This window comes from Nerophis ophidion, linkage group LG01, assembly GCF_033978795.1.
Source record: "Nerophis ophidion isolate RoL-2023_Sa linkage group LG01, RoL_Noph_v1.0, whole genome shotgun sequence".
Taxonomy (NCBI): domain Eukaryota; kingdom Metazoa; phylum Chordata; class Actinopteri; order Syngnathiformes; family Syngnathidae; genus Nerophis; species Nerophis ophidion.
The window spans coordinates 39,447,311-39,471,482 of record NC_084611.1 but is presented as its reverse complement, the minus strand read 5'-3'; the positions used below and the strand labels follow the sequence as shown (position 1 = coordinate 39,471,482).

The window sequence follows — 24,172 nt, the reverse complement described above, 5'->3', positions numbered from 1 at the left end:
TACCCAGTGTATTATTTATACAAAAACACTTCCTGGTGGCAGAGATGGGATAAAGAGATCACCCACGGAGCAGAACGGGAGGGGGAGTTTTCCGAGGATAATTCTGTCGTCGCCCGCACTTGAGGAGCCGAGCTAACTGATAGCAGCGGTCTGATAGCAGTTTTCTAAACTGGACTTTCAATCGAAGGTAATAAAGGAAGATCTCCATCGAGACAGGCAGACTTTTAAAACTGAAGAAAGATAAGGAAGACTTCTATTAACAAGTTATCGATGCTTTTGATCAGAAGGAGCTGGCATGGATTTCATTTATAAGTAAAGGTAAGACCATAATAACGTTTTAATTAAATGTGCTTTTCATGATGGTATCCTTACATCACACTTAATTTTTACTGCATGCCTTTGGTAAGTGCCGGAGTGAGAAGAGGTTTTGAAATAATTAGCGCATGCTTACTTTTACCGCATGCCTTTGGTAAGCGCAGGAGAAGAGGTTTTAAATTAATTAGCGCCCCGGCGGCAATTCAAGGAAATACGGTATATATATACATACAGTCGCAATCAAAGGTTTACATACATTTGTAAAGACCATAATGTTATGGCTGTCTTGAGTTTCCAATACTTTCTACAAATCTTATTGTTTTGTGATAGGCAAGGCAAGGAAACTTTATTTATATACCACATTTAAAACATTTTTTAAATTGAACCAAAGTGCTTTACGGGTTAAAATCCATCAATCTGTGTTTATTTATATAGTCCTAAATCACAAGAGTCTCAAAGGGTTGCACAAGCCACAACGACATCCTCGGATCAGCGCCCACATAAGGACAAGGAAAAACTCACAATCCAATGGGACGTCGACGAGAATGAGTATGAGAAACCTTGGAGAGGACCGCAAATGTGGGTACACCATTTTCTATGCTTATTTTTAGATTGTTTCTTGTACAAATTAATAGATCCATCGTACGTAAAGGTGACAAGTCGATATTCAACTATCTTTACTTACATATTTTCGTAATACACTTTATTAAAATTTCATATTTGGCATGATTTGATACTATTTAAAAGATACACATTTTTTCTTGTCAAAATCTAAATAATTACTTGCATTTAGTAAAAAAAAAAAAAATTATTTTAACACATACTTTTCCCAGGCTTTCACGAATCCCACATACAATGATGTAGCGGGCCATATCTGGCCCCCGGGCCTTGAGTTTGACACCATTGCTATACAACTTGCATTAAAACAATATAACAAAACCTGTCCAAGGTTACCTCTTGTGTAATGTCCATATTGTTGTTATTCAGCCAGCGTTTGTGGGTCTGATGGACCCATTGCGTTTTGTGTTTTTTAATGCCTCACAATCAAACACTTTTATGTTAAAATACTGAAAAGGTTTACCTTATCCCAATGAACATCTGTTCAGTATTTTAACATAAAAGTGTTTGATTGTGAGGCATTAAAAGCCACAGAATGCAACAAACGCTGGCTGAGTAACAACAATATGAACGTTGCACGGAAAATTTCTCTGCCAGTTTCTGCATCCCACGGGGATTCTTCTTTTGCGTTTCTGCACCTGCGGTTCCCACACAATGTTGCAACATTGTTTGTCAACACTGTCTGCTCTCATTTTCTTGCACATTTGACCCTCTGATGTTCTGTGTACCTACACTCTGTCCTGTGTGTGTGTGTGTGTGTGTGTGTGTGTGTGTGTGTGTGTGTGTGTGTGTGTGTGTGTGTGTGTGTGTGGTACACAGAACATCAATTTCCACACTTCTATTAACCCCAGGTCCAGTGGACCCGGTCATCGTACCGTATTTTGCGGAGTATAAGTCGCTCCGGAGTGTAAGTCACACCTGCCGAAAATGCATAATAAAGAAGGAAAAAAACATATATAAGTCGCACTGGAGTACAAGTCGCATTTTTGGGGGAAATTTATTTGATAAAACCCAACACCAAGAATAGACATTTGAAAGGCATTTTAAAATAAAGAATAGTGAACAACAGGCTGAATAAGTGTACGTTATATGACTCATAAATAACCAACTGAGAAGGTGCCTGGTATGTTAACATAACATATTATGGTAAGAGTCATTCAAATAACTATAACATATAGAACATGCTATACGTTTACCAAACAATCTGTCACTCCTAATTGCTGAATCCCATGAAATATTATACGTCTAGTCTCTTACGTGAATGAGCTGAATAATATTATTTGATATTTTACGGTAATGTGTTAATAATTTCACACATAAGTCGCTCCTGAGCATAAGTCGCACCCCCGGCCAAACTATGAAAAAAACTGCGACTTATAGTCCGAAAAATACGGTATATGTAATACAAATGTGTAGAGGGGGTGTATTGTGTGTGGTCATTAAATATGTATTCTGATATATGTTCTTCACAGAAAATGAGCCAAAGTCAGTGAGTCTCAGTTTGAAAAATTTATGAATTGTATCATGTTTCTTTTAATAAAAAATGAAAACGGGTCCCACAGACCTGAACAAATTACCCCAAAACAGACCCACAAAAGTCATATAAGGACAATGTACACATTTGGTACCCATCCATTCGTCCATCCATCCATCCATCTCCTACCGCTTGTCCCGTTTGGGGTCGCTGGAGACTATCTCAGCTGCATTCGCGCGGAAGGCGGCGTACACCCCGGACAAGTCGCCGCCTCATCACAGGGCCAACACAGATAGACAGACAACATTCACACTCACATTCACCATACTTGCCAACCTTGAGACTTCCGATTTCGGGAGGGGCGTGGTCGGGGGCGTGGTTAAGAGGGGAGGAGTATATTTACAGCTAGATTCACCAAGTCAAGAAGTTCTCATATATATATATATATATATATATATATATATATATATATGTATATATATATATAAGAAATACTTGACTTTCAGTGAATTCTAGCTATATATATATATATATATATATATATATATAAAAGAAATACTTGAATTTCAGTGAATTCTAGCTATATATATATATATATATATATATATATAAAAGAAATACTTGAATTTCAGTGTTCATTTATTTACACATTTACACACACATAACACTCATCAAGGGACGGCATGGCGCAGTGGGGAGAGTGGCCGTGCGCAACCCGAGCGTCCCTGGTTCAATTCCCACCTAGTACCAACCTCGTCACGTCCGCTGTGTCCTGAGCAAGACACTTCACCCTTGCTCCTGATGGGTGCTGGTTGGCGCCTTGCATGGCAGCTCCCTCCATCAGTGTGTGAATGTGTGTGTGAATGGGTAAATGTGAAAGTCGTGTCAAAGCGCTTTGAGTACCTTGAAGGTAGAAAAGCGCTATACAAGTACAACCCATTTATCTACTCATTGTTGAGTTGAGGGTTGAATTGTCCATCCTTGTTTTTCTAACCATATGCATGTACAGTAGATGGCAGTATTGTCCTGTTTAAGAGTGTCACAACATTGCTGTTTACGGCAGACTAACTGCTTTACAGTAGACGAAAACGGACTGTTGTTGTTGTGTGTTGTTACCGCGCTGGGAGGACGTTAATGAAACTGCCTTACAAACCCACATAAGAAACCAAGAACTCGCCCTCAATCATTCTACAGTTATAACGTCATTGGGCTGACATGGGAAAGCGGACGTGAAAACAGGCTGTCGACACGTCACTCAGGTCCGCATGAATTTCGGGAGAAAATTTGTCCAGGGAGGTTTTCGGGAGAGGCGCTGAATTTCGGTAGTCTCTCGGAGAATCCGGGAAGGTTGGCAAGTATGACATTCACATATAGGGACCATTTAATGTTGCCAATCAACCTATCCCCAGGTGCATGTCTTTGGTGGTGGGAGGAAGCCGGAGTACCCCATGGATGTAAATTTGTGCCATGTATATTTGAAAAAAATTAAGTATTTAATGTGAGCATCAATGATGCCCTTTTTAAAAATATTATTGCAGTAAAATAACAAGAGATATTAAAAACAGCATTAACAAGGTTACTTTCAACTTGCTGGTTTTTGAAACTACGCGGGAAACCTTTTAACCGGAATCCGACCCTCTTTGTTGTTACGAGTATGAATTATATTTCCCCAGTGTAACATGCCTAATAAAAAGTTTACCAGGAGTAGCCATGTTTTCCTGTTAACAGCAATTTAAAGGCTTACTGAAACCCACTACTACCGACCATGCAGTCTGATAGTTTATATATCAATGATGAAATATTAACATTGCAACACATGCCAATACGGCCTTTTTAGTTTACTAAATTGCAATTTTAAATTTCCCGCGAAGTGTCCTGTTGAAAATGTCACGGTATGATGACGCGTGCGTTTGACGTCTCGGGTTGTAGCGGACATTATTTTTCAGCCCGATCCAAGCTATAAGTAGTCTGCTTTAATCACATAATTACACAGTATTCTGGACATCTGTGTTGCTGAATATTTTGCAATTTGTTCAATTAATAATGGAGAAGTCAAAGTAGAAAGATGGAGGTGGGAAGCTTTTAGCCTTTAGCCACACAAACACAGCCGGTGTTTCCTTGTTTAAAATTCCCGAAGGTGAAGCTTTACTATGGAACAGAGTGGTCAAGCGAACATGGATCCCGACCACATGTAAACCGGCAGGTTTCGGTGAGAAAATTGTGGTAATAAGTCGGCTCTTCCTGTAGACATGAGCGGAGCTTGCGTCCTCCTGCAGTTGTGGACTATTACCTCCTCCAACCGGAGACACTAGCGGTCACCACACCCGTGGCCACACCCCTCCGATTTTTAGGTACCATATAATCTCACTAAAACACTAGTAACACAATAGGCGGATAAGGGATTTTCCAGAATTATCCTAGTAAGTGTCTAATAACATCTGAATCGCTCTCACTGCCCTTGCCTTTTTTTCTTCTTCTAGTCCTTCACTCTCAATATCTTCATCCACGAATCTTTCATCCTCGCTCAAATTAATGGGGAAATCGTCGTTTTCTCTGTCCGAATCGTTTTAGCTGCTGGTGGCCATGAATGTAAACGATATTCAGATGTGAGGAGCTCCACAACCCGTGACGTCACGCGCACATCGTCTGCTACTTCCGGCACAAGCGAGGCTTTTTTATTAGGGACCAAAAGTTGCAAACTTTATCGTTGATGTTCTCTACTAAATCGTTTCAGCAAAAATATGGCAATATCGCGAAATGATCAAGTATGACACATAGAATGGACCGGCTATCCCCGTTTAAATAAGAAAATCTCATTTCAGTAGGCCTTTAACATGGGCTCCAAAGCAGCCAATGAGGGAACGCCTTTACGTGGCGATGACCCCGCCCATCTGTATGAAACAACCAATCAGCGTCGCTGTGGCTTTTTAAACGCCACCACGTTTCCAGCATCCAGTAGTTAGTGTGTGCTGCCGTCTTTAACAATAAACTAGCGACGAGCGCGACATTTAATTAACCGCCACTCGCACCGGAAATGCATTCATGAAACTGAAATGGCAAAAGGTACTCAAAACGTCGTCAATGTTGTTGTATGCTGCTCTCCGCTAGCCAATAACGATGCTAAACAAGGTTGAGTGGATAACAACACGGTCGGTGGCGCACGGATGTGTTTTATGCTTTGCAGGGAAAAAACACGAGGAAAGGACGGACAACAAAGTTGAAAACACCCCTGAACGAAAGACCACTGCGGACGACGTAAAGGAAAACCTGCCCGCTGCTTACAAGAAGGTATTTTTGATGGCTAAAGCTGAAACAAATAGTTCCTTCCGCGAGTCTACACAGCACCAGTACATATCCTTCCGCAGCCTAGCAACCACTACCGTTGCCCGATGCAACTTCCTGTTTCTTTAATATTGACACTTATTTGCAAATATCCGGATAAAATTAGATGTGTGGTGGAAAATAGACACGGCTTTTAAGCTAAACTTGTACCCATTTCTCGGAGTTCACTTAATTAGGTACCCCGGGCTGTAGTGTAGGTTAGTTTGAATTACTTTACTACATTGATTGATTGAAACTTGTATTAGTAGATTGCACAGTACAGTACATATTCCCTACAATTGACCACTAAATGCTAACACTTGAAAGAGTTTTTCAACTTATTTAATATTGCGATATATATCGTGTATTGTGACATGGCCTAAAAATATAGATATTAATAAAAGGCCTTATCACCCAGCCCTAGGATAAAGTAATTGTGTATCACATGTATTACTTTGTTACTTTTAAGGGGCTTTAGAGGTTTAATGTCGTGCAATCTCCTGAACCTTTTTTGTATTTGTCAAACAGCAAAACAATGTATTCTCTACTCTGTAGTTGAATGTATTTAATAATTAACCTGTTGGTAGGATTGCACCAGAAAAGCACAATCTGCCTTCCCAAGTGTACACAGTCCCAGCAAGTCCAGATCGCCTCTGAGTGACACGTCAAGCATGTTGATTCCGGAAGGCAACGAATCAGCCGCCAATCATGCGGATGCTGCATCCAAAGTGAGCAAAGGTGTGTGGCAAATAACTGACTGTGACAAATAAATACAACTATTGTGTGAGTGTGTGTGCTAATTGTGTACTTTCTGGTTTCAAGACATCCCTAATGAGATACACTCCGATGTATGTAAACCCAAAGTGGGCGGGGCCGAGCGGGACAGTCACAATTACAAGACGAAAGAAGACATTGCACATCAACCCCAACAAAAGGAGTCGCCGGCGCACTCAAACATGGTGCCTGCAGAGGACCGCAAAGTGTCTGCGGCAAAATCCCGAAGTAGAAACCCTCGCAGAGTCAAAGGAAAAAAGTGAGTGTAGAAATATCTGTTTCTCCTGTGGCAGAGGAATGCCATTTATCCATGTGAAAATCATCTTTATTTGGTTCTCAATGTTCAGGACGGAGAATAATGCCACCCAAAACAGGAAGGTGACAGAATTCTTTCCCATCAGGAGAAGTCATAGAAAAACTAAAGGAGAGCTAAAGGTTAGTGAGGACTTCTTTCTCGCTAACGAGGTAATTAGGTACACCTCACGAGATCTAATGAAATGGGAGTGTCCAGACTTTTTTTCTACTGGGCTGAACACACACTGCAAAAACTGAAATATAAGTAAGATGAAATATCCCAAATAAGGGTGATATTTGCTTATTTTCTGTCTGATAAGATAATTATTATCACTAATCAGATTTTATGTTGGAGTGTTTTACTTGTTTTAAGGGTTTTGGTCATAAATGATCTCAGCAGGGGCGTCACTAGCTTTTAAGGACAGAGGGGGCTTAGCCCCCAGGAGATGAACCGGATGTGAGCAAACTTAGCGCACCAGTACAAAACTTCACAAACGGCTAACAAAGACATAGAAATTATTCTTTGTTATTATTATTTCAGTCGGTTAAGGAAATTAAATACATATGGAAGTCTGAATAGAAGTGGGAAACGTTTATGTATACTGTAAGAAAGACTTAGAGTCCGTCTGCTAATCTGAAAAAGAGCCAAAGCTGTCAAAGAGCTGAGGGACCATCTTCAAAGTGCAATGCTGAAACAAATAATGCAAACAATAAAATGTTACTTCCAGGGCTTGACATTAATGATGTCCCGTCGTCCCAGGGACGGTAAAAAAAATGCACGGGACGATGGTTTTTAACCATTTTTTTCTTTTTCTCTTTATGTATTCATTCATTTTACATTTTATATTAAATGTTTTGGATTTTCCTCCCTCTGAAAATCCTATGAAATGTTTAACAAGCCATCCTATAATAATACAACAGCTATTAATGTAACAAATCAATGCAATAAAACATATTTTTAATGATATTTTTTTTCATTATTTTAACAATAGGTTAATGTATACTACTTTATATAGATTCTACAAGAAACACAAAACTTAAAAACTAAATTACTTACAATTGCAGACACAAGGTTTTGTGCAGCTTGACCACAGAGTTGAGAAGGAGCAAAGATCTTCAATTTTTGTATGTGAAAATCACAAAGAAATCTTCTGGGGGAGGATGACCCCCCCACAGGGGTTTGGTTTACAAACTTTCAGCCCCACCTAAATCAAAATTCACCAGCCGCCACTGATTATGATGCATTCTCATTTTAGGCAAAACATAAGACAATACTCTTAACAGTATAATTGTAACCAGGAATAAGTCTTCAAGTAACAATATTCAAATACTAACTTTGTTGGGTAAGACAGACTTTGGTTTTATTCTGAATCCAGTGAAACAGATTGGTGGTTTTAGCTGATATAAAGACTTTGAGGTGTTTATATATGTTTAAGTATTTGGCAGACACTTTTATCCAAAGCAACATACATGAAAAATACATATAAAACAATCACTGTAAACATGATCGTTTACGGGAAGAATGTAATAGAAAATATCAATACAAAGTGTCAAGACAGAATAAACTCTCTGCTGTTGCAGCAACAGAGATACAGTCTATTGGTCCGTAAGATATATAGATATCTAGTATATTCATACATAGTTTACGTAGGTTATACACATGTATACATAACTTAATCATATTGTTTCTTAAACTTAAAAATAGCTGACCGTTTTTTTCCCCTTCTCTGGGATTATTATTCCCAGTTTTGATCTTGGACGTCTGGTCACTTATAGCATATGAGAATATTCTATTCCTGTTAAGCAAACTATGAACACGCCAAAACATGTCCTTTATCATAGTTACATGTATGACAAAAAAGCGTGTGAAAATTAGTGGTATTCAGTGAGATAAAATGCGCTGACCGTTCATTGCTCCTGCCAAAAGAATTTCACTGAGTGGAGTGGATCACCACTCCAAGATGGCGGTCGCGCGTCTCGTCTCGTCAGCGCCAGCAGGCAGTAGCCCTCCTTACGCTATGAAGTGAGGGGAAACTGAGTGAATATTGACAGGTTATATGCTTATTTATTTCAAAATTTTGAAAGGAATATTTCGGCATTTATTTGTAAAAAAAAATTTAAATAAAATATAATGCCAAATTATTTAGGGGGGTTTAAGAATATTTTAGGGGGGCTTGAGCCCCCCTAAAATAGGCCTAGTGACGCCCCTGGATCTCAGTAAGATATTACAGCTTGTTGAGATTTGATGACTTATATCAGGGGTCGGCAAACTTTACCACTCAAAGAGCCAATTTGACCCGTTTTGCAAAATAAAGAAAACAATGGGAGCCACAAAACTCATTTGAAATTTAAAATGAAACAACACTGCATACAGAGGTTTTTTTTTTTTTTTGCTTCGTGCTATGTATAAGCCAGGGGTCTCAGACACGCGGCCCGCACTTTATATGAAAATTTAATGTTAGTGCGGCCCGCAAGATTTATGAGTGATGCTTGACAGCATCACAGTTGCCAACCCTCCTATTTTTTCCGGGACTCTCGAATTTCGGAGTAACTATTCTCTCGTATCTATGCTGATTTTCACCCTGACAACAATAATAAAGCAATGCTATGATGGATGGCGGAGCCTTTAGCGCCCTCTACGGCCTGTGTTAACAGCTTGCAAGCCCAGTCACATGTTGATTGTGGTTACTGCAGACACGCCTAAGTGACTGCAAGGCATACTTGGTCAACAGCCATACAGGTCACACTGAGGGTGGCCGTATAAACAACTTTAACACTGTTACAAATATGCGCCACACTGTGAATCCACACCAAACAAGAATGACAAACACATTTCGGGAGAACATCCGCACTGTAACACAACATAAACACAACAGAACAAATACCCAGAATCCCACGCATCCCTAACTCTTCCTTATACCCCCCTCCCCGTGCGTCGGTTGAGGTGGGTGGGGTTTGGTGATAGCGGTGGTGTATAATGTAGCCCGGAAGAGTTAGGGATGCATGGGATTCTGGGTATTTGTTCTGATGTGTTTATGTTGTGTTACAGTGCGGATGTTTGTTCTCCCGAAATGTGTTTGTCATTCTTGTATGGTGTGGGTTCACAGTGTTACGCATATTAGGAGTGTTAAAGTTGTTTATATCACAACCATTAGTGTAACCTGTGTGGGTGTCGACCAAGTATGCCTTGCAGTCAGTGATGCGTGATAGCAGGGGTTGCACGCTACATGTGACCGGCCGGCACGCAGATAGCATGGCGTGTAGGCTGGCGTGACGATATGTTTTCAGAGGACGTTAAAAGCATTGTCACCACGACACGCCCACAATATAGTTGTGTGGGTGAAAACCGGAGTATGTTAGCCCAGGGATAATTTTGGGAGAGGCACCGAAATCCGGAAAGCCTCCCGGAAAAATCGTGGGGGTCGGCAAGTATACAGCTGAGCCACATCAGAGTGATCAAAGAGCAGCATGCAGCTCCGGAGCCGCGGGTTGCCGACCCTTGACCTATATTGAGTAAAACATGCTTGAAACTAGAATATCAACTGTTGCAAAGTTGTCATCAACACTCACAAGTATGAAACTACTTTTTAAAGTAATCATTTCTTACGTCAAGCATGAAAAAAAAATCATGTTGAGCGCATATCATGTCAAGATAATGGCACAAGCATTTACTTAAGAATATTTTTCAACATATTGAGCAAAAAGGGTCTCTTTTTTTTCTACCAAGAAAAGTGCACTTATTAGTGAGAATATACTTATTTTAAGGTTTTTATAGGTTCATAGAAGTTAGCTAATTTTACTTGTTTTGGAAAGTCTTGACAAGCCGAATTTTCTTGTTCTATTGGGAGATAATTTTGCTTAGTTGAAATAAAATACCCCTCATTTTTGTATTTTTTTCTTTCTTGTTTTTGAACACTGCCTTTTTGCAGTGCAGAAAAATGTAGGTTTCCCGGGGGCCTGCCTTGATACATCTTGCACATTAAAGATGCAAAGTCATGTTACAGTACATACTATACGCTAAGATATCTGAAGAAAACATCTACATTTCAGCTTTGTGCGACAACAGCAAATTATAATATCCAGTAATATATCTTGATAATTAATTTAATTGTGTTATTAGAATGTACCGTATTATTCGGACTATAAGTCGCAGTTTTTTCAGTTTGGCCGGGGGTGCGACATATACTCCAGAGCGACTTATGTGTGAAATTATTAACACATTACCGTAAAATATCAAATAGTATTATTTATCTCATTCGCGGAAGAGACGAAGAAAATATCAGCAACCGTCGCACACACGTTAACCAATAAGAATTCGGCGGGGGAGGGTCATGGCAGAAGTGCATTGTGGTTCATGGAATGCTAACTGCTATATGCTGCTGCCGTAGCTATTAAAATGGATCATTTCATCATTGGCTGTAACTTATAAAACCTGAGAAGGGCTAAAGAAAAATGGCACCGAAAAGGAAATCATGTACTGCAGATTACAAGCTGGACATAGTGAAATATGCAGCAGAAAACGACAAGAGGAAGCAGCGCATAACTTTGGAGTTGGCAGAGTTGTTTAGATGCGACATCGAGAAAGAAGATTTCATGGGATTTATCGATTAGGAGTGACAGATTGTTTGGTAAACGTATAGCATGTTCTATATGTTATAGTTATTTGAATGACTCTTACCATAATATGTTACGTTACATACCAGGCACCTTCTCAGTTGGTTATTTATGCGTCACATAATGTGCACTTATTCAGCCTGTTGTTCACTATTCTTTATTTTGAAATGCCTTTCAAATGTCTATTCTTGGTGTTGGATTTTATCAAATACATTTCCCCCAAAAATGCGACTTATACTCCAGTGCGACGTATATGTTTTTTTTTCCTTCTTTATTATGCACTTTCGGCCGGTGCGACTAATATATTCCGGAGCGACCGAAAAATACAGAACTCAGGGCCAGTAAGGCCATTTTGACACCCCTACAAAAGGTTTTCAGAAAGGTCCTCAAGCTGACTTTGATGTATATGCCTAATGTTAGGGCCAGTAAATGCACTGGATGTTCCCACTGCAATGTGTTTACACCCGCAATAATTTTCAAGTAACTTAATGCTTTTGTCAACAGAACGAGGAGCACAAGCACATAGACGACCTCATAAAGAACGGCGTGGAGGAGGGAATGCAGGTAATGATTTTGGTGCAAGGCCAGTCTATCATTGCAAACGTCAACAAACACAACTGAACGGCAGATACCAGTATTTGAGCCTTGTTACACAACATATTTGCAGTTTTGGTTAACAGGCCTAACGGTGTAGCTGTTGGCATATTCAGCAACCCTCACTGCAAGACCATCAGTATATTTTTTAATCGTCTTTTTTAATATTTTAGCTCATTCATTGTTTATGTTCTTTGTTTGTATTTTTGCTCTATGCTTTACCTGTAAAAGCTCTTTGGTTCAATTTAAAAAAATGTTGTAAATGTGCTTTATAAATAAAGTTGCCTTGCCTTGCCCGTATGAAAGTAGTTCAGAAGAATGGTACTCTTCATCAAGTTGTAAACATGGTCTCCAAAAGCAAATAAGCACTGGGGTCTTAAATTAACGCATGGTCAAAAAAACATCCGGCGGCTCTGTATGCGCTTTAAACTTTTACTTCTCAGCTTATGCTTGTCACGGTGGTTTAAAACGAACTCTTCAGCGCCATTATTGCTGACTGTGCAGTTTGCTGCTCCGCGCCGTAACAACATTGGTTCTGTGTTGTGCAATACAGTTGACAGCACAAATGACTGGCACTGTCTATAATCCACAGGTGCGAGTGATCGAGGGCAAAGGTAGAGGGGTGTTTGCGACCCAGGGCTTCGCAAAGGGCGACTTTGTAGTAGAGTACTATGGTGACCTGCTGGAACTGGCCGAGGCCAAACTGCGAGAGGCCCGCTACGCCCAGGACCCTCAAACAGGCTGCTACATGTACTACTTCCAGTACAACACAAAAACATACTGGTCAGTCAGGACATTTTCTATACCAGGAGTCACCAACGCGGTGCCCACGGGCACCAAGTAGCCCGTAAGGACCACATGAGTCGCCCGCTGGCCTATTCTAAAAATAGCTCAAATAGCAGCACTTACCAGTGAGCTGCCTCTATTTTTTAAATTTTATTTATTTACTAGCATGCTGGTCTGGCTTTGTGTGATATTTTTAATTCTAATAGAGACAAAACTCAAATAGAATTTGAAAATCCAAGAAATATTTTAAAGACTTGGTCTTCACTTGTTTAAATAAATTCATTTATTTTTTTACTTTGCTTCTTATAACTTTCAGAAAGACAATTTTAGAGAAAAAATACAACCTTAAAAATTATTTAAGGATCTTTAAACACATATACCTTTTTACCTTTTAAATTCCTTACTCTTCTTTCCTGACAATTTAAATCAATGTTCAAGTAAATTATTTTTTTTTATTGTAAAGAATAATAAATAAATTGTAATGTAATTCTTCATTTTAGCTTCTGTTTTTTCGACGAAAATTTTTTGTTAAATATTTCTTTTAACTTTTGATTAAAATTCAAAGAAATTATTCTGGCAAATCTCGAAAATCTGTAGAATAAAATGTAAATCTTATTTCAAAGTCTTTTGAATTACTTTTAAAATTTTTGTTCTGGAAAATCTAGGAGAAATAATGATTTGTCTTTGTTAGAAATATAGCTTGGTCCAATTTGTTATATAACCTAACAAAGGCCCGATTGGATTTTAACCTATTTAAAACATGTCATCAAAATTCTAAAATTAATCTTAATCAGGAAAAATGACTAATGATGTTCCATTAATTCTTTTTTTAATGTTTTCAAAAAGATTCGAATTAGGTAGTTTTTCTCTTCTTTTCGGTTGAATTTTAGAGAGTCGAAATTGAAGATAAACTGTTTCAAAATTAAATTTAATTTTTTTTCTTGTTTTTTCCTCTTTTAAACCATTCAATTAAGTGTTTTTTTCATCATTTATTCTCTACTTAAAACCTTCCGTAAAAGGAAAAAAAATGTACAACAGAATTTTATATATATAGATTTATTTATTAAAGGTAAATTGAGCAAATTGGCTATTTCTGGCAATTTATTTAAGTGTGTATCAAACTGGTAGCTCTTCGCATTAATCAGTACCCAAGAAGTAGCTCTTGGTGTCAAAAAGGTTGGTGACCCCTGTTCTATACTGTCCTGAAATGACATTTTACTGACCGTTTAACTCCGCCCACAGCGTGGACGCCACGGTAGAGACCAGCCGCCTGGGGAGGCTGATCAACCACAGCAAGGCAGGCAACTGCCAGACCAAGCTGCACGCCATCGACGGCGTCCCCCACCTCATCCTGGTGGCATCCAAAGACATCCAGGCCAAAGAGGAGCTGCTGTACGATTATGGCGACCGCAGCAAAGCGTCCATCTTGGCTCACCCATGGCTCAAGCACTGAAAATGCTGTTCATGGATTTGAACTGGTGCTTTTTTTTTTTTTTTTTATGTAAAAAAAAAAAAGAAAAATTATGAATTCATCCTTCCATTTTGAAAGATATAGTTTTTAAACATGCTCTTGGAATGTGCTTTTTTTCACATCCTCTAATCATGCTTTTTTTCTGCGTATCAAACTGTAGCTTGAAATGTTGCCTATTGGCTAACATGTCCATTCCTAACTTATTAATAACTGTGCTGTACATCGAAGAATAAAACATAAGGAGCTGATATGTGCTCGGTTTGTGTACATTTGAGGATATTAAATGATCTCCATACACAGTGTGATGAAGGTTTGGCATGATTTGCTTTGTATCGAATTGATTTCCACACTAGAAAGACCGGGAACATTCCCTAGCGCAGTGGTTCTCATATAGGGGTACTTGAAAGTATGCCAAGGTGTACGTGAGATTTTTTTTTAAATATTCTAAAAATAGCAACAATTCAAAAATCCTTTATAAATATATTTCTTGAATAATACGTCAATAAAATATGAATGTAAGTTCATAAACCGTGAGAAGAAAGGCAACAATGCAATATTCAGTGTTGACAGGTAAATTTTTTTGTGGACATGTTCCATAAATATTGATGTTAAAGATTTCTTTTTTTGTGAATAAATGTTTATAATTAAGTTAATGAATCCAGATGGATCTCTATTACAATCCCCAAAGAGGGCACTTTAAGTTGATGATTACTTCTATGTGTAGAAATCTTTATATTTGAATCACTTGTTTATTTTTAGTTATTTTTATATCTTTTTTTCCAAATCGTTCAAGAAAGACCACTACAAATGAGCAATATTTTGCACTGTTATACAATTTAAAAAATCAAAAACTGATGAAATAGCGCTGTGTTTTACTTCTTTATCTCTTTTTTTCAACCAAAAATGCTTTGCTCTGATTAAGGGGTACTTGAATTAAAAAAATGTTCACAGGGTACATCACTGAAAAAAGGTTGAGAACCACTGCCCTAGCGCATGGTTTTATTTTCATTTGGAATGGATGGAGTTTGAAACAATCCGCAAAGCTAATAACATCACTTTGCAACATTTTAAGCCCAAGTTTCAGACACTTCATTAGGTACACCTGCAACATTGAAATTCATCCCATACAAGAGCTGTAACAATGCTTGGTGTCGAGAGGAGGGACTCATTTAAGTGTGCTGCATTACTAATGTTACTAATGTTCTAATAGTAATACGCATTTTTACCAGCACCAAATATAAAACAATTTCTGCCTCAATTGTTTGCTCCACTTTGACGAGAAGAGACGCTTAAACACTCCATTTAAATTGCGGCTTTTCATGACGTCAGAAAGTTTCAAGAGGCTTTACTACACGTCTTAAAGGGGGCCTATTTTTTTCCCTAATTTTAGACCAGGCATGGGCAATTATTTTGACGGGGGAGGGGCCAAATTTTGAGAAAAAAAAATGTGTCTGGGGGCCGGTATTATTTTTACGAACACCAATACAAAACCTCACAATAATGTCTGATTGAATGCTAAAAACGTTACGACAGACCGCCTTAAAAAAACCGAATGGAATTTCAAATTTTTTTACAGAATGAGACACCCGGAATGTACATGAAAATAAAGAATGCGAGATTGTGGAGAGGCGGAGCCGACGGTCCGACGGCAAGCGAGCGGCGGGGCGGGGCGGTGCGTAGATCACGCACCTGGGGACAATCATGCAATCCTCTCGCACTGGTTAAAAGGACGGCAGCCGTGAACGTCGGGATGAGAGGCGGAGAGACTGGAAGAAGCAGGAGTGCAGCTGACGCAGAGCGAGAGAGGGTGAGAGCCGAATACAGACAACGAGCGAGCGGAAAAGAGGAGCGGGAAAGCGACCTGGACTGAGGTGTTTATTGAAAAATAAACAAAGTCAAACTGTTCAAAGTCGTGTCTTCCTTGGTGGTCCATGGAACCCGCAAGGCAACGGCTTGAGACAGTCACAGGGATTTACAATATTAACTATGAATGATAAAACACTGAATATTGACAACATTTTGAACGTCACACCCCATCTCCATCCACATATACAAACACAGCAAAATAGGGTAAAAAAAACTAACAAAAGAACACCTACTATCTGATAAATCACTAAGCTTTAGAACTTTGTTGTAAAAATCTCCTTCCGCATCTGTCCCTGACACACACATTTCGGGCTCTGGAAACACTCTGTGGAAACGCTCCCCACCCACACTGCTTGGTGCCTCGTCTGAGCTGCTGTGACTTACATTACCATAGTATCTAATTAGATTACCATAGTAACTGATTTATCATGCAAAAGTGCAGATTTCAACCATTGAAAGACTTGGTATAGTTCGAGACTTACGGTCATTAGAAAACATCACTGCACATCATAATGGCATCTACACTTTCCAGCTTAAAGATAGAAAAAAAAAAATGACTTGGGAATGTTCGGCAGGCCAGATTGAAATGTTGACCCCGGGCCTTAATTTGCCCAGGTCTGGTATAGACACTCCTTTGTGGTCTGCATAACATGTAATGGTGGTTGGTCAAAATGTTGCATAGATGATGTTTTACAGACCATCTTGAAGTCGCTTTCTGACCGTCTCTTCAAGTCTTATTTACGTACCTCCACTATAACTGTCCTCTCCTCCCTGTCAGTCAAGTTGTAGTTTTTAGTGCTTCCATATGGAGTCTACTCAAAGATATGGTAAAACTATGTCTGTATAATAAATGGCAACAGCGGAGGATGCATGTGCATGTACGAGTCAGTCTGCCCCACAAAAAGAGGATAGAAAAGAAGGAACTTATTGCTTGTATTCTGCATTGGACTTCTTAAGTCCAAGCGAGAGACTACAACGGCAGACTCGTGCAAAGCTCTCCAGGTAAATTGCTACCATACAAGTCAGTGATATGTCACCAGGAGGAAAAACGTCATAAATTGGGCAAATGATCAAACAAAGCTGTTATTTTGATTATTTAGTTTTTCTTCAGCGAATAGTAGAGATGTCCGATAATATCGGACTGCCGATACAATCTGCCGATATATAGTATTATTTTAAAACCTTTTCAAAATATAAAAAGTACATGCACAGTGAGTAAGCGCTGAGATGGCCTGAAAAAAGCGTCATTTTAAAATTTGTTTCCAAAAAATTATAGATTTAAAAAAATATTTTTTTTCACAAGAAAACAAACAAACCATAGCTTTTAAAACAAGATGAGAAACTACAAAAACTAGCATACAAACATGAACAAGTAGAGAAGTCCGATAATATTGGACTGCCGATATTATCTGCTGATAAATGCTTTAAAATATAATATCAGAAATTATCGGTATCGATTTCAAAAAGTAAAATTTATGGCTTTTTAAAACGCTGCTGTGTACACAGACGTAGGGAGAAGTACACAGCGCCAATAAACCTTAAAGGCACTGCCTTTGCGTGCCGGCCCAATCACATAATACCTACGGGTTTTCACACACACAAGTGAATGCAAGGCATACTTGGTCAACAGCCATACAGGTCACACTGAGGGTGGCCGTATAAAGAACTTTAACACTGTTACTAATATGCGCCACACTGTGAACCCACACCAAACAAGAATGAGAAACACATTTTGGGAGAACATCCACACCGTAACACAATAGAACAAATACCCAGAACCCCTTTGCAGCACTAACTCTTCCGGGACGCTATAATATACACCCCCGCAACCTCCACCCACCTCAACTTCCGTATTATCTCTCAGGGAGAGCATGTCCCAAATTCCAAGCTGCTGTTTTGAGGCACGTTAAAAAAATAATGCACTTTGTGACTTCAATAATAAATATGGCAGCGCCATGTTGGCATTTTTTGACGTAACTTGAGTTGATTTATTTTGTAAAACCTTGTTACATTGTTTAATGGATCCAGCGGGGCATCACAACAAAATTAAGCATATTAGTGTGTTAGGGTTAGTGTGTGTGACAATCATTGGTACTTTAACTTAACTTCAACTGTAGTTTGATCATTTTCCTCGACTGATGTACTGATGGTTTATTTTATCTACAAAGAATTGCTATCATGACATCCAGAAGACACATTTAGAACAGCTGTTTCTTTCATTCAAAAAATTCAGGTTAATTTTTATACTCAGCAAACTCATTCCGCGGGCCGGATAAAACCTGTTTGATACCCCGGCCTCAGTGGGACTTCTGAGACAATTAAGATAAGATAAAATTGTGTAATATGGTACTTTTGAGAATGTTTATTTTGTTGGTACTTTGCTGAGCGATGACTAATATCCTCCCCCTTTTAGATCGCTAAACAAGGTAACCAAAGTAGTGAGAATGGCTGACAACGTTGACACAAATTACAATAAAAGAAGTTTAACCCAGCACATTGCAGAGCAAAGGTGTTCCTAATGAAGTGTCCAGTGAGCTTGTTGATGACACAGTAGATATATACCTTGTTGGCATTACAAGTCAAATGTAGAGTACAAAAATATAAAAGTGGTTGTTAACCCAGTGAGAAACCTGTCAACAAATCCAGTTTGTTTTCCGCATGGCTCGTCAGCGTTGTCTTCTTTATTTCCGTCGAAATGAAAACCTGGTAGGAGAAGAAGAAAAAAAATAAGTAGTTGGCGAATGCATTCCAGGGTTGGGGGGAAAAGTGTGGAGGCCAAAGACGGAGTGCATCAGCTGCATGAGTGGATGTGGTCACATGTATTTCATTAGCACGCTCCTGCAGGAATACTCTAGGGGCAGCTCTCCCGTCCAAAGGCAAAACCCAGTAGATCAATTTTGGTCAAAACTGAGCTGATAATAATTTTGGTCAAAACTGAGCTGATAATAATTTTGGAGTTCCTAGGTGATATGCTTTACATTAGTGTATGCGATATTGTAATTTGTTCCGTAAGTAAGCTGTTACGCGCATGGCAGGACCTAGCAACTACCACATAACCGAGTAGATACAACAGAAAAACCTAGTATCTCAAGGGACCAATCGGAGCTTCTTTGTCAGTCGCCTTATTGTCTTTAATGAGACATTTGCACGAATGGGGGCCGACGGTCAACCTGATTATGTGATATTATGGCACGAGGGGATATTTGGAAGATTGGCCCAGGACGTTGCAAGCACCTTCATTAAATGTATTGTTCTTGATTTTTCCCCTTGCATACTCTTTTGGGCAGATAACTGTGGAGGTCAAAATAAAAACTGGACGCTGTACACGGCTCTTGCCCAATGTGCAAACGCAGAATGGGGCCCACCCGAGATTGTAATAAAATATCTGGAGAAAGGGCACACGTTCATGAGAGCAGATTCAACCCATGGCTCAATCGGCAAGAAAATGAAAGCTCAAGAAAAGATGTATATGTTTGATGACTTTGTAGATCTTTGTAAGACAGCATCAAGATAGATTGGTTTTCCTTTGTTTTCGCAAAATCAGCTAGAAGTGAGTTACTAGGTTTTGCCTTTGGACGGGAGAGCTCTCCTGCCTTACACTTCATCCTTAAATATATCACAGGCATCCTGTCTCAATGCTGCTTATGCTGTTCAGGGGCACAGACAAGCTGGAGCCTATTCCAGCTGATCACCGGGAACTAACACGACACTCCACACAATATTAAATATGTCAACTACTGTTATCCTTAATTCACCTCTGAAAATAATTTTATACAACAATAAGCACTAACCTTTTTTATTTTTAAGTCCCTGCAATTCTATTCTATTTCCAAGCACTTTCTCATCTCAAATGTTCTCCTCTTTTAGGGCTGGTACACATAAAGACCAACAAATATAGAGAAACACAGCACATTATTTATTTATAATAACCAATCCAGACAACCTTCCCTCGTCATGGTGCAGAAAAGAAATCAAGAAGCGCAAACATTTAACAAAACATGGTCACACATAACGCTACCTACTCATTGAACTTCGTGGATATTATAAAAAATGTCCAATCAATGTAAAAAAAAAAAAATCCCCAAAAATTCAAATGACACTTATTTAAATGCATTACAAGAAATGATGGGAAAAACGCAACACACAATTTTTATGTTTGCCGCATTTCTGAGGTATATATATATGTATATATAGATATATATATATATGTGTGTATATATAGATATATATATATATATTTTTTATATATATATATATATGTATGTATGTATATATGCATATGTGTACATATATATACAGTATGTATATATATATATATATATATATATATATATATATATATATATATATATATATGTGTGTATATATGCATGTGTGTATATATATGTATATATATTTACACACATATACATAAATATATATATATATTTATATGTATGTAAAGATCTCCATATATATATGTGTATATATATATATCTATATATATATATGTGTATGTGTATGTAAATATATATATATATATATATAGGGACGCCGTGGCAGAGTGGCCGTGCGCGACCCGAGGGACCCTGGTTAAAGCGCTTTGAGTACCTTGAAGGTAGAAAGGCACTATACAAGTACAACCCATTATATATATATATATATATATATATATATATATATATAAAGTGTATATATATGTAAATATTACATATATTACCATGAATTGATTTACGTGGACCCCGACTTAAACAAGTTGAAAAACTTATTCGGGTGTTACCATTTGGTGGTCAATTGTACGGAATATGTACTGTACTGTGCAATCTGCTAATAAAAGTTTCAATCAATCAATCAATATATTTATATATATTATATATGTGGAAATCAATTCGATACAAAGCGAATCAAGATATTATGAATTTAGTCAGCACGTTCCATATAAAAGTACCAAAATAGTTACCTGGTCAATGAACATGTCTTTTTGTGAACACTCCAAACATCTTCTAACAAAGACAACACATGTTGTGCTGTGTTGGAAAACCACAGTGATGCTTACAGTTTACTGATGGTTGTCTTCTCTTCTTTTGAATGGTTGATCCTCGTTGAACCGTTTTCTGGAGTTTCTGGTGGGTCCAGGTCCACTTCCACCATGGCAGCTTGGCCCGGTGACAGAATTCCACTGCACAAACACAATCGAACTTTTTGAAAACCACTCGTCTGCAAAAAAAAGCGGGTTTATGAGACTACCTTAACACGTGACGGTGCAATAAAAAAAATGTTTTGGCACTTTATTGATATTTTATGGAGGGGGAATACTTCCTGAGACATTAGGACTTTGACCTCTTGTAGAGCTGCAGCTCGTCCTGCGCCACCATGAGCTGGGCTTTCAGCTGGTTCCTCTCTTGCAGAACCTCCTTCAGCTCCTGCATGGTGAAGCGCGGCCTGTTGGGATCACTCAGGTCAACAACCAGCTGGTTTGCTCCCACTGTTTGCTTGATATGGGGGAAATAAGACAAAAAAGAGGTATATTTTCAAAAAAATACACTACTATTCATTAGAGATGTCCGATAATGGCTTTTTTTGCCAATATCCGATATTGTCCAACTCTTAATTACCGATTCTGATATCAACCGATACTGATATATACAGGCGTGGAATAAACACATTATTATGCCTGATTTTGTTGTGATGCCCTGCTGGATGCATTAAACAATAAAACACGTTTTTTTCTAAATAAATCAACTCAAGTTATGGAAACAAATCCGAACATGGCACTGCCATATTTATTATTGAAGTCCATCCATCCATCCATCCATTTCCTACCGCTTATTCCCTTTTGGTGTCGCGGGGGGCACTGGCGCCTATCTCAGCTACAATCGGGCAGAAGGCGGCGTACACCCTGGACAAGTCGCCATCTCATCCCAGGGCCAACACAGATAGACAGACAACATTCACACACTAGGGCCAATTTAGTGTTGCCAATCAAACTATCCCCGGGTGCACGTCTTTGGAAGTGGGAGGAAGCCGGAGTACCCGGAGTGAACCCACGCATTCATGGGGAGAACATGCAAACTCCACACAGAAGGATCCCGAGCCTGGGATAGAACCCAGGACTGCAGGACCTTCGTATTGTGAGGCAGACGCACTAACCCCTCTTCCACCGTGAATCCCGTTATTGAAGACACAAAGTGCATTTTTTTTTTAATGCCTCAAAACAGCAGCTTGGAATTTGGGACATGAGGACATGAGCATGAGGAGGTTGAGGTGGGGGTGGGGGGGTGGGGGGGTTGTATATTGTAGCACCCCGGAAGAGCTAGTGCTGCAAGGGATTCTGGGTATTTGTTCTGTTGTGTCACGGTGCGGATGTTCTCCCAAAATGTATTTGTCATTCTTGTTTGGTGTGGGTTCACAGTGTGGTGCATATTTGTAACAGTGTTAAAGTTGTTTATATGGCCACCCTCAGTGTGACCTGTACGGCTGTTGACCAAGTATGGCTTGCATTCACTTGTGTGTGTAAAAAGCTGCAGATGTTATGTGACCGGGCCGGCACGCAAAGGCATTGCCTTTAAGGCACGTCCCCAATATTGTTGTCTGGGTGGAAATCGGGAGAAATTCTGGAGAATGGTTGTCCCGGGAGATTTTCAGGAGGGGCACTGAAATTCGTGAGTCTCCCGGGAAAATCGGGAGGGTTGGCAAGTATGACTGGGAAACGCAACTGATTTGTACTTCTCCCTACGTTCGTGTACCATTCCATACGGCGGCGTTTTAAAAAGTCGTACATTTTATTGTTTGATACCTATACTTTCCGATATTACATTTTAAAGCGGTATAGCTCGGTTGGTAAAGCGGCCGTGCCAGAAACTTGAGGGTTGCAGGTTCGATCCCCGCTTCCGCCATCCTAGTCACTGCCGTTGTGTCCTTGGGCAAGACACTTTACCCACCTGCTCCCAGTGCCACCCACACTGGTTTAAATGTAAAAATTAGATATTGGGTTTCACGATGTAAAGCTCTTTGAGTCACTAGAGAAAAAGCGCTGTATAAATATAATTCACAATTCACAAAGCATTTATTCGCTGAGAATATCGGCAGTCAGATATTATCGGACATCTCTACTACTCATGTTTGTATGATAGTTTTTGTAGTTTCTCACCTTGTTTTAATACCTATGGTTTGTTTTCTTGTGAAAATAATATATTGTCTAAGGAATAGGGGTGCTCAAAAAATGATTCACATCCGAATTATGATTCCTACTTATTTTGATTATAAGTCGAGTCACCTTTTTTCTTATACCTATATATTTTTTTTAAACAAATTTAAAAAATCCACTTTTTAGGCCATCCGAGCACTTACTCACTGTGCATATACTTTTTTTTTTATAAAAGGTTTTACTATAATACTATGTATATATTTTTTTATCAAATAATATATTGTGAGAATCACTTTGAATCGAGAATCGATTTCAAATCGGGGACAATTTAACAATTGACAAACAAAACTTAAATTGAGGTGCTAAAACAAAAACAACCCCGCCTAGCTTATGTTACCATTCGTGGTTTAACAGAACACATTTGTTTTACAATTGTCTATATTTTTCACAATTACAAAGTTTATGTAATAAGCATTTCAGCATTTTGTATCCTGAAAAAAATGACTGGTGTTTACGGCTGTCACTCACACGGTCTTGTCAAGCATTTCAAGAGAAGCAACGAGCAATTTCCAGTCATGTTGTCGTTACGATAGAATAAACCTTCAATGACAGCTAACTTTGTAAAATACGCTGTACAGTTGGCGCCCTTTAGGCATCTGTGAAAATGATTCAAACAGCCCCTTTAACTGGTTTTGTTCAAATCCTATCTGAACTCAATGAATTTGTTTTTGTAAGACAATGCAGACTTCGAATAACCAAATGTAAGTGTTTTTGAAAAAGTATCAAGACAATTTAGACTCCTTAATGAACCTCACATAAAAAGCTTTACGTTTGTTGCTGCATGCTTTGAATGGGGAAAAGTAGTGTCAGCTAGTAAAGAAAATGAAAACCAATAGTGCAACATTAAATATTTTGAGTT

At 38.8% G+C, this 24,172-nt stretch overlaps 2 protein-coding genes across 4 annotated transcripts in view; one reads left to right on the top strand and one right to left on the bottom strand.

Annotated features, from left to right (window-relative positions):
* Positions 1-756: 756 nt before the first annotated feature.
* kmt5ab (lysine methyltransferase 5Ab) lies at positions 757-14,563 on the top strand. 3 transcript variants are annotated; one of them, XM_061902545.1, is made up of 8 exons: positions 757-894; positions 5,592-5,695; positions 6,316-6,466; positions 6,551-6,761; positions 6,850-6,937; positions 11,915-11,974; positions 12,597-12,787; positions 14,033-14,563. In XM_061902545.1, exons 1-8 carry the CDS (start codon positions 861-863, stop codon positions 14,241-14,243), a joined length of 1,050 nt encoding a protein of 349 aa, XP_061758529.1. In that variant the 5' UTR covers positions 757-860; the 3' UTR covers positions 14,244-14,563. The 3 variants fall into 3 exon arrangements, with proteins under 3 accessions (XP_061758529.1, XP_061758548.1, XP_061758537.1); XM_061902553.1 differs by lacking the exon at positions 757-894 and adding an exon at positions 4,450-5,470; XM_061902564.1 differs by lacking the exon at positions 11,915-11,974.
* A 682-nt stretch (positions 14,564-15,245) lies between these two features.
* rilpl2 (Rab interacting lysosomal protein-like 2) overlaps positions 15,246-24,172 on the bottom strand; it is a 16,869-nt gene continuing 7,942 nt past the window's right edge. Inside the window, exons 2-4 of the mRNA XM_061902612.1 lie at positions 21,447-21,598; positions 21,163-21,285; positions 15,246-18,830 (exon numbers count right to left, since the gene is read on the bottom strand). Of these exons, the coding sequence (XP_061758596.1) occupies positions 18,809-18,830; positions 21,163-21,285; positions 21,447-21,598 (297 nt within the window). The 3' untranslated portion in view covers positions 15,246-18,808. The remainder of the gene's footprint in view (positions 18,831-21,162; positions 21,286-21,446; positions 21,599-24,172) is intronic.

Bases quoted from the DNA above. Each gene is read 5' to 3' on its own strand.
- kmt5ab (XM_061902545.1), top strand. From the start codon at position 861: ATGAGTATGAGAAACCTTGGAGAGGACCGCAAAT. The intron at 895-5,591 runs GTGGGTACACCA...TATGCTTTGCAG, and splicing joins CCTTGGAGAGGACCGCAAAT to GGAAAAAACACGAGGAAAGG. The intron at 6,467-6,550 runs GTGTGTGGCAAA...TCTGGTTTCAAG, and splicing joins TGCATCCAAAGTGAGCAAAG to ACATCCCTAATGAGATACAC.